Source organism: Morus notabilis, unplaced genomic scaffold (assembly GCF_000414095.1).
Source record: "Morus notabilis unplaced genomic scaffold, ASM41409v2 Scaffold306, whole genome shotgun sequence".
NCBI lineage: Eukaryota > Viridiplantae > Streptophyta > Magnoliopsida > Rosales > Moraceae > Morus > Morus notabilis.
This window is the reverse complement of record NW_010359946.1, coordinates 766,430-784,220: the sequence shown is the minus strand read 5'-3', so window position 1 is coordinate 784,220 and position 17,791 is coordinate 766,430. Positions and strand designations below refer to the sequence as shown.

At 32.0% G+C, this 17,791-nt stretch overlaps 2 protein-coding genes across 2 annotated transcripts in view; one reads left to right on the top strand and one right to left on the bottom strand.

The window, feature by feature from the left end:
- LOC21405364 (short-chain dehydrogenase/reductase 2b) overlaps positions 1–2,820 on the bottom strand; it is a 16,797-nt gene extending 13,977 nt beyond the window's left edge. The window contains exons 1-3 of the mRNA XM_010095536.2: positions 2,736–2,820; positions 1,230–1,482; positions 711–788 (exon numbers count right to left, since the gene is read on the bottom strand). Coding sequence (XP_010093838.2) covers positions 711–788; positions 1,230–1,482; positions 2,736–2,767 — 363 coding nt within the window. The 5' untranslated portion in view covers positions 2,768–2,820. The remainder of the gene's footprint in view (positions 1–710; positions 789–1,229; positions 1,483–2,735) is intronic.
- A 9,411-nt stretch (positions 2,821–12,231) lies between these two features.
- Positions 12,232–16,865, top strand: LOC21405363 (non-specific lipid-transfer protein-like protein At2g13820). The gene is made up of 3 exons (XM_010095535.2): positions 12,232–12,860; positions 15,848–15,916; positions 16,545–16,865. Exons 1-3 carry the CDS (start codon positions 12,410–12,412, stop codon positions 16,679–16,681), a joined length of 657 nt encoding a protein of 218 aa, XP_010093837.1. The 5' UTR covers positions 12,232–12,409; the 3' UTR covers positions 16,682–16,865.
- The last annotated feature ends 926 nt before the right edge of the window (positions 16,866–17,791 follow it).

Below are 17,791 nucleotides of genomic sequence, written 5' to 3'. Positions count from 1 at the left end.
GGGAGGTAACTCAAGCTCCACAAGGGAGAAAAAATAATAATAATGATGTCCTCCGACTCAAGGGAGGCATTCAAGTTATAATCCCGGTGTCATGGGGGACCTTGCAAACCCTCACGTTCCGATGATTGCGCGCAAGTGGTACGAGCACTCTGGCCCATCAGTAAGAAAGATAAGATAAGATAATAAGATTCTGATAAGACATCATAATTAAGCATAATTGGCTCATGCATATTTATTCATGTGAACTTACAGTTATTTTGCAAGAGATAGTTCCTACTTGCTAAGTGAAAGCTCATTATAGAATGTTTATACTGTAGGTAAGCAACAGGCATATATAATGCCTGATGGACTGCTGGCGAGTGGACGAACGATGTGGGGCTCGGGATATGGATACCACTCGCAAATATTTCCGCAATCAGCTTTATGTTACAAATAGTTTTGTTAATTATGATTATGAAACAGATATGTTAAGGTTTGAATATTTTAATTAAGAAAGCAATTTCGTATTTTATGTTTATAATAAGACCTTTAAAAAAAAAAAAAACGTTCCGTAAATTTTAAGAAATTTCAGTAAGTACAAATTAAAAAGTTAGTTACAGTGGCGGCCTCAAAAGAGGGTCGCTACAATTAGACAAACACACACACACACATATATATACATGTTCAAATGTATATTCATGTGCAGACATGCTACTCTTTGCACAACTTACCCAATCCGCAGGATCTATATTTAAGGCCCTCAAGCCATCCTCATCAACTACAACTCCAGAGGCTCCAGCATTGTTAACCTGCGGACATGAAACAATTCACTCAGTCTAACCTACCCACAGATGATGTACTAATTTTAACATCAAAATCACCCTTAATACGAGTAGATGCACTATAATCGATAATTTCACGGCAGAAAATGAGAAGATTTCATTGGCACGTAGCGTAGAGGTGTGATGAAAGGGGTGTGTTTTTATTTAATGTAACTCAATGTAAAATCATAATTTCCAATAATGCAATTCACACATAACATGCTTTTTCTTTATTTTCATTGGTGAACAGGATTTTTACAAACACAAACCACATTGCAAATTACCATAACTCTTACTATCTTAGTGCAGATGACCCCATTTCTAGATTTTCTTTCCAACCAAAATAACCAACCAGGTCGTGTACAAGCACATAGAGGGAAGTCCATAACAGGAAGCATCAATCCAAAAACATAAAACTAATCAATTTACCAAGATATCAAGCCTTCCAAATTTTTCCTTGATAAAGTCAGCCAGAGCTTCGACACTGAGAGGGTCCGATACGTCGAGTTGATGGAAAACGACGCGGTCGGCGGGGAGACCTAACTGATCATGTAGCAATGATGTGGCGGCCCTTCCTCTCTTTTCATCTCTAGCAGTTAAGATCACAGTCACGCCCTTGGAGCTCAGCTGTCTCGCTGTCTCAAAGCCTATCCCCTTGTTTGCCCCTGTAACCACTGCATACCTGTGCATACTAAACTATAAGTGTCTCTGCAAACCTGGATTTCTTACACTTAAATAACAATAAACAACAACAACAACAACAACAATAAACTTCAAAATACAGACTCATTGGTATGAAAATTTGCAGAGTATTCGATAGGCATGCTAAAGAAGCATGCTGCAAAATTTCACTTCATATGAAGGCTATCTGAGTAGGTTCAGCAAAATTTCCAGCAGCAGACCTAATTTTGTAAAATTCATTAAAAATTCATCTTTCAACCTTTTTCAATAATATTTTTTACCATAGCAAGCTTAACATTTCTAAATTCAATGCCCAAAAGTTCAGCTCCAAACAATAAGTATTCTTAGAGATATTGTGCTCGCAATCAGAGGTGTTCAGACAGTCATAACCAAAACAAGAGACACATTTACACTCAATTTAACATTAACCTACCCTAACCAACCAAAACCATGCTTATCTACAAAGAATTCATCTCTAACGAGCCCATAAGCGGATAACCCATTAAAACCTCATCAGGAAGCATTAAAATACTCTTCTAATTCAAGATTAGTAATTGAGCTTTTTTTTTTTTTTTTTTTTTTTTTTTTTGGTGGTGCAGCCCTACAAGAAGATCCATTCATTTATCCAGGCTAAGTTCCGCTATATAGATGTGGGGCTCCAATGGGAGCCAGCTTTGCAATAGATGCAATGGGCCTCACGGATGTGGTTCCTAACATGGAGAACCAGTATCTCTTCCCAGAGACAAATTACTCTTAATAATGCATGAATCTAAACTTTTACTTTTTATTCTTAATAAATATCATTTTATTAGTGTAATTATTGACTAAAAAAGTTATAAATTAAGAATAAATGATAAAAATTTTGATCTATACACTTTTAAAAGATATTTGTCAAGATAATCTGCTAGAATTGCTCTCGGTTCTAGATTTCTCCTACTTAAAAGACCATCAATCTAAATCATGAGATAATAAGATCTGCTTGTTTATCCAAGCTAGGATCTGCACAAAGGAAAATTAAAAGTAAAACTGTGGGACTCCACACAGAACCATATCTTCTAGAGTTAATAATGGTTTCACAGAGGTGTTCCTAACATTAAAAATCACTTCTGAATCACCGCACTTTTAGAATGAACTTAAGTTGGAATAAAAGAGCTTGTATTAGCAAACCATATTAATATTGGAATCAGATAATAAGATATGTTATCTCTCCATGTTGTGTAATGGAAATAGTGAAGTGAATGAATGTTGTGATACCTTTCAGCAAACTGCTTTCCGTTGCTTGCCATTTTGCAGCGAAGTTGACTTTGATTGGGCGTGATGTTGACGAGAGTAATCCTTGCAGTATTATATTTTTCTGTGCTCGGCCAGTTCAAGTGCTTGAACAGACTGGCTTTAGTTTTAATAAAGGTTTGGCAGAAGGCGCGATTCACACTCATGATATTGTCTTGATTTTCTTTGTGTAATATATTCTGTCTTAGGGCCACGATAACGACAGCTTTCTTTTTATATACAGGGACGAGGAGAAAAGTAATATAATTAATAAAGTGATTAATAAATTATAAAATATTTTTAAAAAAATAATAAATTATAACATAATTTAATATTTTAAATTTTAAATATTATTAAAATTTTAAAAAAAAATTTTAATTTTTTTTTCCACTTCATTCTTCCTCTATAAACAGTTAAATAGTTAATTATAGCATATCTTTAAAAATATGTTAGATTATAGTCGGGTTCGGGGACCGGCGACCAGTAGCCAACTTTGGCGATCAACTCCGGCAACCAGCGACCGTTTTTTGGCGATTGTTGATTATTTTTCGGTGATTATTTTTTAATGACCGTTTAACACTGTATTTAACAGTAAATACCATATTTACTAATAAATATCATATATATTCAAAAATTTCAGTACCAACTCTTGTGGCCGTTTAACACTTTATTTACTAGTAAATATTGTATTTATGAATAAATACTGTAATTACTCATAAATATCATATTTATCTGAAAATTCAGGCACCAAATCTTACGACCATTTAACACTGTATTTATCAGTAAATATTGTATTTACAATTAATACTGTATTTATTATTAAATACCATACTTATTCAAAAATCTAAACACTGACTCCGGCGACCGTTTAACGTTGTATTTATAGGTAAATGCCATATTTATCAATAAATATAGTATTTACTGGTAAATATCATATTTGCCTGAAAATCCGGCCACCGACGCTGGTGAATGTTTAACACGGAATTTACCGGTAAATACCGTATTTACTAATAAATATTATATTTATCTGAAAATTTAAGCACTGACTCCAACGACCGTTTAACACAGTAATTACTAATAAATATCATATTTATCTAAAAATTTGAATATTGAATTCGATGATTTTTTAACATTGTATTTACCGATAAATATCGTATTTATCAATAAATATCGTATTCACTAGTAAATATCATATTGATCGGGTTTTTTTCCGTCGTTCTCATTTTTTATGGTACTTGTACTCATGTGTTACTTTATTGCTCTTTTGTTTGCCATTATATTCTATCGATATTCAATCACTATAATGCAATTCAGTTGTCATGTTTTTTCCATTTAATTTTTTATTTATTATTTTTTTTAAGTTGCTTTTTTAATTGTTTATTTTTAATTTTTCTGTTTCCTTATGTAATTTGGATGCTTTTTAACAGGATGACGTCCCTACGCAATATAATAATATTTCTTCAGATTACTGAATAGACTACACAGTTTGTGCATCTTCCAGTCGATATCTATTCCCAGATAATGAAATCCTCTATTGAACTTAAAAAAAAAATACACTCCATGCTCAAAGCTTAAAACATAATAATAAAGAAAGATAAATAAATGATAATATTAAAGTAATAAATTAATTTATGTTGGATATTTAGTTAGAAGGGGGTTGAAGAATAAAGAGAGGGTGTTGAGAGTACAGAGAGAGATGGAAATAGAACCTTTCTTTGAGAATTTTATGAAGTAGTTAGGGATAATTTTAGAATAATAGAGATATGTAAAAAGTGAATTTAGGGCCCGTTTAGTTCGCTGATTCGAGTTTTTAATTCGAGTTGAGATGTGATTTTATGTGAATACTTTTCTCTGTAACAAAAAAATTAGATGTTACTGTTTCTGAGAGCTTTTTACTGTAACAAAACTCTAATTCTAAACTCGAATCAGCGAAATGAACAGGGCCTAAGTCATTTGAAAATGGAGAGTTCCTCCGGTAGGTCTTTCTATTTATAGGATTTGATATCTGACTGTTGGATCTGGTCAAAATCATATCAGAATGAAAAAGTATACAAAATAAATAATTTCTGATATAAATCTGATAACTGAAAAATAAAAAATTACCAATAATGTATTATTTTTAGTCTTACCAGAGAAAATCTCTTGAAAATAATTGGGGTGTGATGTGTGAATAGAATGATCTGTACGAAAATAATTTTTTTTCTCTCAGTTTGTGTGAAGAAGGTGACTTTTCTGTTTCAACGTGAAGAAAAAATGGGGACAAAATCGGAAATTAAGAAAATTTTGTGAGAATCGGTTAATACACGGGACTTGTAAAACCTTGTTATGCAGCACAATTTTCCTTATCGATAGTTTAATAAGCACTTTAATAGAATTTATACAATTCAGTTTCCTTAGAACTGAAATTCCGCTGTTTAGTAAGTACTATTTTATAATTTATTGGAAAAAAAAAAAAAAAAAAAAAAAGAAGAAACCATTTGTGTGCCTGTAATCTGTAAGCTTGAGACGACCTGTAGAGGTTAGAAGAAAGGTTCAATTTGGGAAAAAATGGAAGGCTAAGGTTTACCAAACTTCCATTAAATATTATTGGCTTATAATTACTGTTTTGTGTCTTGAGTTAAGTTTTGGAGATTTAATATAAGTATAATTAAGCAAATAATTTATTGAAGGGATCATCTAGATTCTAACTATTTTAATAGTAAATTTATCGTACAACTAATAATTTACTTATTTATATAAAAAATTAAGCAAATTATTTTTTTAAGGTATATATTCTTGAGAGTAGAGACATGCCAGGGTAGACATTATTGGTCTCTTCAAAGACAGTCTATAAAAAAAAACCTATAATAAAATTGGAAGATAATTAGCTTTTAGACCACTTGTAAAGGCAGAAAGGAAAAGTTTTAGTGGGAAACATATGGAAGGATGATGTTCACAGACTTTAAATATTGGCTTATAACTATTATTGTCTCTTAATTAATTTAGATCCCGTTTAGTTCGTTGATTTAAATTTTTAATTTGAGTTGAGATGTGATTTTATATGAGAATTTTTTTACTGTAATAAAAAAGATAGATATGACTATTTCTTATAGCTTTTTACTGTAACAAAACTCGAATTCTAAACTCGAATCGATGCAATGAGCTATGCCTTAGGGATGTATGTTTTAAAAAGAATCTCTTCTTAATTGTACAAGTTTTTGTTAAACAATGTGCTTTTTTTTTTCTGTCACAAATCTTCTACCCAACTGATCATGCAAAAATACATTTGTGAGCAGGGAATAAATGTTAAAACAACTACTTTAAAAAGTTGTTTGGGACTTAAGAGCATGACTTTTTAGCCCATGTTTCACACGGTGGAAATGGGGGATAAAAGGAATTAGGAAATGGATTTTAGATGGCAATTTGTGTTACAACACAAACTCGACATGTAAAAGTACAGACCTATTTAACCCGCTAAAAACTCAGGTCAACCTTCATGACTTGAAATAAACTCATTTCACCAATTCGAGTTTAGAATTTGAGTTTTACTACAGTAAAAAACTCTCAGAAACAGTCACATCTAACTTTTTTACTACAGTAAAAAGCTCTCACATAAAATCACATCTCAACTCGAATTAAAAACTCGAATCGGCAAACTAAACGAGAAGTGCATTAGCCTAAATTTTTACTCTTCACTCTTAATTAATACTCTTTTGACTAATATAATTATTTGACGAAAAAGAATATTAATTAAGAGTAAGTTCAACAAAATTTAAAATTTGCTTCAAATGTCTCTTTTGTTTGCTTTTTTTTTTCCCCCCCTTGCTCTTAATATTTAGCATGTTTGGAGAGGTAGTTGTGTCTTCTAGGTTATTTCTTATTATAGTTATTTGTATTATTGATTGGACGTTTTTGCTGCTTGGTGTAGAGAAAGGGAAATAGTAGGAAATATGCCAATATGAAAAGCTTAAGAAAGTGTATAAGCCAATTTTTAGTTATAGAAATTAAAATGCCATAACTTGTCAAGTTATGGTTCATAATCAGATAAGTTATGGACAAATTTGTTAAGTTGTGGTTCATATCCAGACAAGTTATGGACAATAACTTGTCAAGTTATGGACAATAACTTGTCAAGTTATGGACAATAACTTGTCAAGTTATGGTTCATAACCAGATAAGTTATGGACGAAAACAATAATCTGGCATATTTATTAACTTATGTAAACTATTGACCTATTAATTTTAATTCATCTCAAATCTTGACTTATTTCTCTCTTTCTTACGTAGAGAAACCGCAACAAGATTACAAGCCCATAGTGACAGGGGGTTATTGGCCTGGCCAATATTGAGTAATGAACAACAAATTAATTCGCCATCAGCAACAACAGTTTTACCAAAGTTCCAGAGTAAGAAGTTGATTTAGAAGCCTTGGGAGTCGACGATTATATAGAAGATCAGCATTTTGAAGTTTGTTTATGTTCCAAATATTATATACAAGTGTTGGCCTTTTTTTTGAAATTATTTTGTACCATGAGAAATCACAATCCATATTTTCTAATTTGTGATAAAAACAAAAGTTAATTTCCAAATAACAGGTGGCTAAATTTTCTTTTTCTGATCTCTCTCGCTTTCTGTGAATAGTTAAGGTGGATCAAATTACAAATAAATAAATGCGGAAGCATTTCAAAAGATAGAGCATCCCATTTATTTCACCGATTTGAGTTTAGAATTCGAGTTTTGTTACAGTAAAAAAGCTCTCACATAAAATTACACCTCAACTCGACTCAACGAACTAAACAGGACTATAGTATTGTTTAAAAGCTCTAATTATACAAGTTGATGATTCATGTGAGCAAGGAGTACTGATGGTGGATCACCATATTAAGTTAATTTTCAGTGATTAAAATGTCACATCTTATGAGAACAAATGTATTGAAACATATATATATATATGTATATATAATACATATATATGTACTTGTTAGTTCCCTAGACAAAAATAGCTAGGCAGCCACATCAAGATAATCGTTTCTAATATCCCTCACAAGTTCAGCCAAATAGCTAGCCTTTGGTTGGAACAAATTTGCACACAAGAGAGGAATTAGTGATGCCTTTGATAAATTACTAGATTTCAATCTTCACTAATGTACACGAAAAAAGCAGTTACACTAAAAAAAAATGATGCAATATTTTCCCTGGTAGGAGAGACGGTTACGCTTTTTTTGTTTTTTTGTTTTTTTGTTTTTTCAAAAATAAAGGAAAAAGAAAAAGAGACGAACAATGTGCAGTGAACAGAGAAGTTGGTACTAGGAGATTGTTGTATCTTGCGAGAACAAAACTTTGTCATTTGTGGATATTCCACATAAGGAATCTAATATGACGCACATAATCTGTGTGATTTTCTTGCTTTGTGTATGATGACAGCTAGTATACTCCAGATTCTTAAGCTTCTACATAATAAAGTCGACATTATAAATTTGATGTATCTATTTGTTGTATAGACATCATGAAGTGTTTTAGGCTCTTAAGTAATTCCCAATATATAACTGATTTTATCTCTACAATACCCTGCACTTGATAACTAATTAATATACACAAATAGCACTATCTTTGCAAGCACATTAGCACATGTACTTGATATGCTGATATGTACTCTTTCGTCATATACACACACACAATATATATGTTTGTCCATGTTCGTCCAGCTGATTGAGGGATTGTTGATCGCCAGGTTGTTGGTCCGTCTTTGTGTCCCATGGCACACCGTTAACCGTGAACGGTGGTTTCGCTGTCAATACCAGTTCCGTTGTTATTGTCATTCGTCACGTCTGTAGATGAAACAGTCTCCGAATTTTTCTATTAAGGGCTCCACGGTAGACGCCAAACTGTAGAGAGTGAAATCTATAATTAAATTTGTTAGAGGGCCAATGATTGAATTCGGAGGATAACATTAATATCGCGTAAGTAATGAAATAAATCAACATAAAAATAAAAGAGATAGACACACAGAAATTTTATAGTGGTTCTCCTGATAACCCAAAATACGTCCACTGTAGGGTCTTCGGTAGGTTCACTATAACTGAAGAAGATGATTACAATTGTGCTCTCCATGAATATAAAGAGAAGCAGTGTGAGAAAAATACTGAAAAGTATGCAAAAAAGAGAGTAAATATGCTTGCAGGGGTAAAAGGGTGTGTAGGAATGCGTGAATCCCTGTCTTCGAAGCCTATGGTATGCATTTATAGGCTCTTGGTGGCTGAAAATAAGCCTTTGGGTAGTTTCTTATTTGACTTTTGATTGATGATCCTCTAGGAAATCTTTCCTTATAGGGATGATGCTTAAGGAGCAAGCACGTGAATAATTAACTTTCCTCTTTACTCTTCTGGATGTGATCCCTTAGTTTAATATCAAATACTCTTGTTGGAGATGAGATCTTCGTACTTAATTTTTGAATGCTGAGCTAGCATGTCTATTTGATTGCTCGTCCGACAAGCTACTGAATTGGTTGTTAGGGCAACGCTGGGACCCTGTGAGTTGCCAACTGCTCAAAACCTGTTTTAGCTGATGATTTTATAATTTGATCTCATTCTTTGAGACACATGATGACACGTGTACGATGAGAAATGAGGAATGAAATTTAACTTTAACAAATACTATTATGTGCAAATCCTTTTAGGTTCTGCCCCTGGTATTTAAAAAAAATATATTAAAATAATATTTGATAATAGTGACTTATTATAATCTGTGTAACGAGCTTTCTGAGGCCATAGTGCACAAATCTTGTCAAATTAGTCGAGGTGATACATTTTAGAGTAGTCATGTAACGATTGACACTATCACAAAGTATGATGTTATCTGTTTGAACTTGAACCCTCACAGTTTTATTTTTAAGTTTCATCTCTTTTAATCTTATATTATTAAAAAGTGGTGTCTTTTATTATAGCCATCACCGGTTATTATCTCTTAACAACGTGAGACTGAACAACTTATTTTTTATTAGACCTCTTGATTCGAGAGATTAATAACCGCCACAAGTCCAGAACTATACATACGTGGAAATTTGCTTGAACTTTAAGGTGAAATATTGCTTCTGGCATCAATCCCATATAGTTTGTAATTGTTCATTAGAACCTCGGAGAAGGTATTCATTCCCCTATTGGTCTCCAACCCTCCAAAAGCTGTACACAATCTGAACTCTGGCATTTTCGGCCTAGCATGCAAGATTTTTCTTTTTCTTTTTTTTTATTGTTTTTTTTTCTTTCTTGTTTTTCTCTTTTATTATCATATGAAGCCGTATTGAAAGTTCAGATTCAACTAAAGGTGGTCCATCCTGTTTCCATCTTTATCAATTATATGCCAATAACTTTTATAAGAAAATTCAAGCATCGACTACAATTTCATATATATATATATATATTAATTTACCAATTCATCCCAAAAGCTTAAGTTTATGGGATGGATTGGTAAACTAACATGGTATCAGAGCGGGAGGTCCTGAGTTCAAACCACCATAATTACACTCTTTATCTCCATTTAAAATTATCATCACGTGTTGGGTCTTTATATATCTCGGGCTTAAATATTCACATGTTTGGCTTTCTCATTAATTTATTCACACGATTGTCTATTTTCCAGCCCACACGTGAGGGGGAGTGTTAAAGTATAAAACTATTGTTGGCCCACCTCCTAACAGCTTAAGTTTTTGAGATTAATTAGTAAACTAACAAAATATATATATATATATATATATATATTGAACTTGACAAATTTGGTGCACAACTCCAAAAATCTGAAACATTTCTCTTTTTTTTTTTCATTTTCATTTTTTTTTTTTCATTTTCATTTTTTTTTTTTTTCGTTTCTGCTCAAATGCAAGTCTTCCAGTTATTGTCTCACCTATAAAATACAGCTAGCAAGATACACGACCTCAACATGTGGTGTTAAAAAACGGAAGTCGGAGAGGAAAATGAGCTTTCTATTTCTCTGTTAGGAATGATTAAAATAACATTAAAATAATAGAATATGTAACTATTTCACAAATCTGACGGATAGAAACAGAATGAAAATTTTTTTTGGATGTTTCAATTTGTAAAACTGTGTTACAAACTTGTTTCATGGCTTGTCACCTTGCTTGCATTTATTATTTTCTTTTAAGTTTCAATTGTTTACACTATAGCAATAAATATCATCACTGCGCCTTTCAAGGCATTAACTTCCAACCCCCAAGAAGAGAAAAGTCTCACTCACCCACCACACTATTAGCATAGCAAAGCTTGTGGACAAATTTTATAGTCTGCTGATTCGAATTAAAATGTGATTTTATATGAGAACTTTTTACTATAGTAAAAAAGTTAAATGTGATTATTTTTTAAAATTTTTTACTATAATAAAATTTAAATTTTAAATTTGAATCAGTAAAATGAACAGTCGTAATACCTTTCCAACCAAAAGGGACAACACGGATATTATGGCTACTAGCCAAGTTTCACGTTCACATGGTTTTATTTCAAAATATAAAGTTATAAATCAAATACCAAAAGTGCTATTGTAAATTCGAATTATACATCAGACATTTCTATAAATTGCTTGATATAATTTTTTTTTTGTTAAAAAATAAAAACTTTTTTTGGACGATCCATATTATATGAGCTTGAATGTATGAGATAATCTTTTAGGCTAGCTACACCGTTGCACCATGTCAACAAGTCCTTTCCTTATATAAATTCAAGCTTTGAAATTCATTTGTCATAGCTTTGGAAACCTTTGGTTATAACTTATAGCATAAGTTTCGCATTTGAAAAGAAGATCGATATTTGAGGAACGATATCCTATAGTTTACATGGTTTAAAGAGATTCTACCAAGATAGTGAACAAAATGTGTGATAACAGAAAAAATAATAATTTTCTAAAAGAACACTAAATTCGGCATAAAATATTTGCTCACTATTTTGGTTTCTTTTTTTGGATTTTTTTTTTTTTTTTTTTGCTAAACGGTTTCTTGTTTTGGAATTATTACTCGTTATTAATTGCTTTTGCCTTTATTAATTCAATAATTCCGCCTCATTACAATTTAAAAAAGTGCCTTAAAACAGGAAATACATCATAACATGTGTCTTGTGGATAGATTAAATAATGAGCACAAAAATTCAAAGCTGTGCTCGAATCAAAAAATCCAAAAACCAAATTCCAGCTTAAGAAGACAAATACGAACAGAACAACCAACATGGGTGATTTGAATTTTGATGGGTGTGTCGTGGACGTTTGATTCATGGAGTCAGAATTATTTTCGTTATGTGTATTTTTTGTGATCGAGAAATAATGTCGAGAATCATGAATCGTGATTCAAAATTATGGACGAATACACATGAAACAAACATAAGAAGTACCCAACCAGCTAAGGGCAAGATAGTAAAATACAACTACATATACATACACAAATACGTATAAAAATTTTCTTAAAACAAGTAAGGTGGTAGTTACATTCATTAACTCCTCACGAAAAGTTAGGAAAACCCCATTCCCTGTTTTCCCACTAGATCATCCCCCAATCAAAAACTAATATATATTCTCTAAAAAACTCTCTTTCCATTTCCCAAAATTCACTCCACTTTGCCCAAACAAACTAGAATTTCTAACCACACACCAAACACAAACACACACCAAAAAAAAGAAAAAAAAACATGGCCAGGACAATTGCCCCAACCATGTTGTTGTTGGCATTCGTACTCTGCACCTCAACATTTTATAAGGCGCGGGCGCAGGCTCCCGCCACAGCGCCGAGCCTGGGCCCGTCGTCGTCGTCGCCGCCATCGTCACCACTGCCGCCGCCGCCGTCGTCGTTGCCGCCGTCCCCAACGTATGGCCCCACGGCCTCGGCCCCGGGGGCCGACTGCACTACCCTGCTGTTTGGGATGGCGGACTGCCTGTCGTACGTGCAGGAAGGGAGCAACGAGACGAAGCCGGACAAGGCGTGCTGCCCGGAGCTGAAGACGCTGGTGGACACGGCCCCACAGTGTCTTTGTGCGCTGCTGGCCAGCAACAATAGCTCTGCATATGGGATCGACTACGACAGGGCCACCAAGCTTCCCTCCGTTTGTAAAGTTGACACTCCACCAGTCAGTAATTGTGCTCGTACGTCTCATCTCTCATCTCTGTTCTTGCTTCATAAATTGTGGTCTTTGTCTTTAATTAATTATGCTAATTGATCATTTACTTTCTTCATGATTTTTTTTTCCCGTTAATTTCTTATTTCTGAAAATTTAATCATAATCATATTTCTCTTTTTTTCGGTTTTAACCTTTGTTTTAATTGGATGTTAAATAAAAAGGGGAATACAGTGTTATTTTCCGACAGTATTACATACATATTCCGTCTTTTATTTTTCTTAATCACCCAATTAAAAGAATGAAAGGGTCCGTTTTCTCTAACGATTTGAATTTTTAATTCGAGTTGAGATGTGATTTTATGTGAGAGTTTTTTAGTGTAAAAAAAAGTTAAATGTAACTATTTTTGAAAGCTTTTTACAGTAATAAAATTCAAATCGGTAAAATGAACATAATCAAAATAAATTGACAGATCATTTCTGAAAATCAGATACCAAAAGTGAAACTGGGGTAAAGTTCCAGGCTAGGCCTAACCATGTTTTCTTTAGTGTGCAATTGTTTGGTTTTAATATTAGTACTAGAGGGCACATTTGGATTTACTTTTCTGTATATCAGATTATTTTTTTAACTAATTGTTTAATTAATGGCAGCGACATCAGATGTGATTACATTTTCACATTTTTTTTAATCAGAACTTAGTATAAGTTATATTTTGTGACTCATTGTTTAATGGTAATAAATTTTTGGTGCTTGTTAGATTTAGATCTATCCGAGGCCAATGTGTCAGTCTTGTGTTTGTCAATTGTTTCATGGTAATAAATTTTTCTGTTTGTTTGATTTAGGCAATAAAATAGCCCTTATTTTTCCTAAAGGAAAGAGTTTGTTGTTAGAATTAATTCACACCTCTTATGTAGGTAGCTATTGATTTTTATTAATGACATGAATTCCAATTTCACAAATAACAAAACTAATAACCCAATGGTTAAAGATTAAAATAAACCGAGCGCCTTACGTCATTTAAATATAATAATAAATTATTAATTCATAAAAATATTGAGCATCTCGTTTAATAAAAGTGACTTTTTACTATAAGAACTTAAATTTTTAAAATGTTAATTTTTTAACTAACTACTACACCATTACTCACAATTAGTATACATATAAATATAAATAGACGAGTTTTTAATGATTATATTAGCGGGAGATTTTAGCAAAACAACGGGGGTCATACGGCACCGCCCATGCCTGTGGATGTGGCATTGATAGGCAATTAGCGGTGCCCATATCTGATATGATCTGAACAAAGTTATTATATGGAGTAATAAATTCTATCAAGACATGTGAAATATCCACCGCTCACCAACAACCTTTCCTCAAATAACTTCTCTCATTTAAAGCCAATAAAAGTATTCCCACCTAAACTTCTTTTCCAGCTGAATTTCCTCTTACCATGCATTTAATTAGTCTACCCATTTGTGATATTGCCTAGAAACTTGAAAGTGACAAGTTGAGGTAATTAGGCGAGAAAGAATAAGTTTTTTGTACGGGCTCGTTTACTTCGCTGATTCGAGTTTGTAATTCGAGTTGAGATGTGATTTTGTGTGAGAGCTTTTTACTGTAGCAAAAAAGTTAGATGTGATTGTTTCTTAGAGCTTTTTACTGTAGCAAAACTCGAATTCTAAACTCGAATCGGCGAAATGAACGGGCCTTACGTTTATATCAAATGAAAAAATAAAAATAAAAATACTTGGTTCGCAAGGTTTTGCTTTTGCTCGCTAAATTTGTATAAGATTATATCAAATTTATACTTTTTAATTTGATGACCTCTAACGAGATTTGATAATAAGAAACATGCTAGGTACTCAAAAAAAAAAAAAACAAAAACAAAAACAAATACTAGGGATGGTTAATAAATAAAGACATAATTTCTTAATAGTATGAGAATTTTTGAGGTAATTGTGCAGTTTTGAACCCAAAATAAACAAATATCACTCCAAATAGAAATGTGGATCATTAGAACATTTTAGTAGAGAGTAGACTAAAAAAGGTAAAAGTATTTTAGTATTGTAATAATACACAGATAGTGTTAAATTAAAAGCTGTAAATAAATTGTTCAAGTTCTAATCCTAAATTTAGAAGGCAGAAAAATTATTCCAACAACAAGTAGTATAATTAATTTTCCAAAAGAAAAAATGTAATATTGGTATTCTGTGTTGTAGCGTAATTATCTTTTGATACCTTGTGTTTTTAGTAATTTTAAATTGGTATCTTGAAGTTTTAAAAATTATTTTTTAGTACCTTAAGTCATTTTTTAAAATGTAAAATGTCAAAATTATCATTCTCGTTAATTAACCAAAAAACTAATAATAAATTTAGAAAAATTCTGAAATTTTTTTAAACATTTAAAAATTAAAAATTAAAATAATGCTTTAAATTAAAATAATTTTTCAGAATTTTTTCTAAATTTATTAGTTTTTGGTAAAGTAATGAGAAGGATAAATTAACATTTTACATCCTAAAAAAATGACCTCAAGATACTAAAAAATAATTTTCTAAAACGTCAATGTATCAATTTAAAATCACTAAAAACACAAGATACTAAAAGACAATTACGTTATAATATAATACAGGATACTAATATGAAATTTTTCCTATTCAAAATGCAACAATTATTACTTGGTAGGCAGATAAATCAGACTATTTTTGAGCTTTTGAATTCAAAAAGAAACTATAGTAAATCTTTATTTTTTTTAAAAAAAAAACGTACCATGTAGCCTAATTATTAACCATGATCGAGCTATTAATTTTGTTTTCCCCCAGTTTTTAGCTGATTACTTTTTCTATGGCTGAATGATTTGTTTTTTTGTTTTTTTGTTTTTTTCCATCTCTTAGTGACTGAAATTTTATCTGTGCAAAAGTTTATTCGGATGTATCCTAATTCTCAAGTTAATTAAAATTTTCGAATATTCAATCAATTTTGTTCTAAGGTAGTGAATTTGTTGTTGCGTTTCACAGTTTTGGGAATACCAGTGGGAGGTCCATCAGGATCTGCAGTTCCTGCATCTTCTCCAAGACTCTCACCAGGTACATTATTATATTTCTTTTAATGCCGTTATACATCAATTAGAGGACGTTTGGTTGGAGAATTCAAACTATGTGATTTGAATCATTTTCGATTTACGTGAATTTTTTGTGAGATAAAATACTGTAGCGAACCATGAATCATGATTCGAATCAGAGAACGAATCCCTCTACCAAACATCCTCAGATTCTATGTGATTTGGTTTACAAGTAATTTTTATTTTTTACACTAGATTCTTTAAGTTAATTTCTGTAGTTCGTTGACATTTAAAGCCGTTGGGGACCAAGAGTACAAAGGGACAGCAATCTTGTTTTATGCTGAAAGCGACTTTTGAGTGCAATAAGATTTTGGACTTTAAGGGGAGAAAAAACAAATAAAACAAATAAATAAAACGACAAAGTCTTAGTTGACTTAGAGACATAACTATCAATACCTAAAATCGACTTTTTTAAGTCATAACAAAAGTTTTAAGACCACAAAATCATAAACGTCGGTAGCTAATTGAGTTGGTAAAATTTTTTATCGTCGAAAACAAAAAACCGGTATATATGATCGGTGAACATATGAAAGAAAATTTACGTAATTAGAGAGATATGGATATGAAGACGTGATTTTGCAAAATGTTTGCAGGCAGGTTACCTTCCGAAGGAGCTTCCACAGGCCCAACGTCAGAAGGTAACAATGGCCACAAAGCTTCAACCGCTGCGGCCACAGTTGTAGCTGTGCTTGTTGGCTTTGCAATCACATCATTTCCCACATTCTTCTGATCATTTGATGTCTTGTGATTTAGTCTACTATATTTTTATATTTATTTTAAATTTCCCATTTAATCGATTGTTGAACAGAATGATTTATGCCTAGTGAGAATAACATTTGTGCTGTGTGTAGGAGGCTTTTTATTTTTCCCCTTTCCAGAAAAGAACAAAATAATCCACTGTTTTTTTTCCCCCCTTTTTCAAGTTTATCCTTTATTAATTGCATTATTTTACCTCAAGAAAAAAAAATATTACAGTAATGTTTTTTTGAACTTATTCTGAAATGAGAAAAAGTGGAGGTAATCTAACTACCGCACCACCCCATTTATGGTGTTATATTGTGCAAGACTTAAGGCTCCGTTCATTTCGCCGATTCGAGTTTAGAATTCGAGTTTTGCTACAGTAAAAAGCTCTCAGAAACAGTCACATCTAACTTTTTTACTACAGTAAAAAGTTTTCACACAAAATCACATCTCAACTCGAATTATAAACTCGAATCAGCGAAGTGAACGGATTTAGTTGACATGAACATAACTACTACAAAAAAAAAAAAAAAAGTTGACATGAACAAAGAACATGTTATTATTGTTTGTTGCGTTGTATTGTGCTTATAAGAACACATGTCCATAGGTTGCTATGGGCTAAAATAAAACAGAGTAATACCACGTGATACATTTACATTGCATTGATAGGATGGCAAAATTTTCTCTCTTCATAACCTTTTTACAACAAAAATAAAAACGTAAAAAAAAAAAAAAACGAAAACAAAAATCTTAGCCTATATTTAGTAGCTTGTATTGTATCACGGATCACGGATTTACTGTAAGATAATACAATATAATATGTTAAAAATGAGTCGTATTCTATAAATAATTGTATTAATTTAACATATGTATTAATTTATACAGTATAATTGTCACATTGAATATTGTATTAATGTATTATTATATAATACGGTGATCTAAAACGATGAAATAAACATTTCGTTAGGGTCTCTCTAGTGGGGGTATTCTTTGATAGTCTTTAGCTTTTTGTGTGCAAACACCCATCCATTTTACGAGTTTAGTAAATTCGTCTCTCAACTTTTAATCTTAGCAATTCACTCCCTACATTTTCAAAATT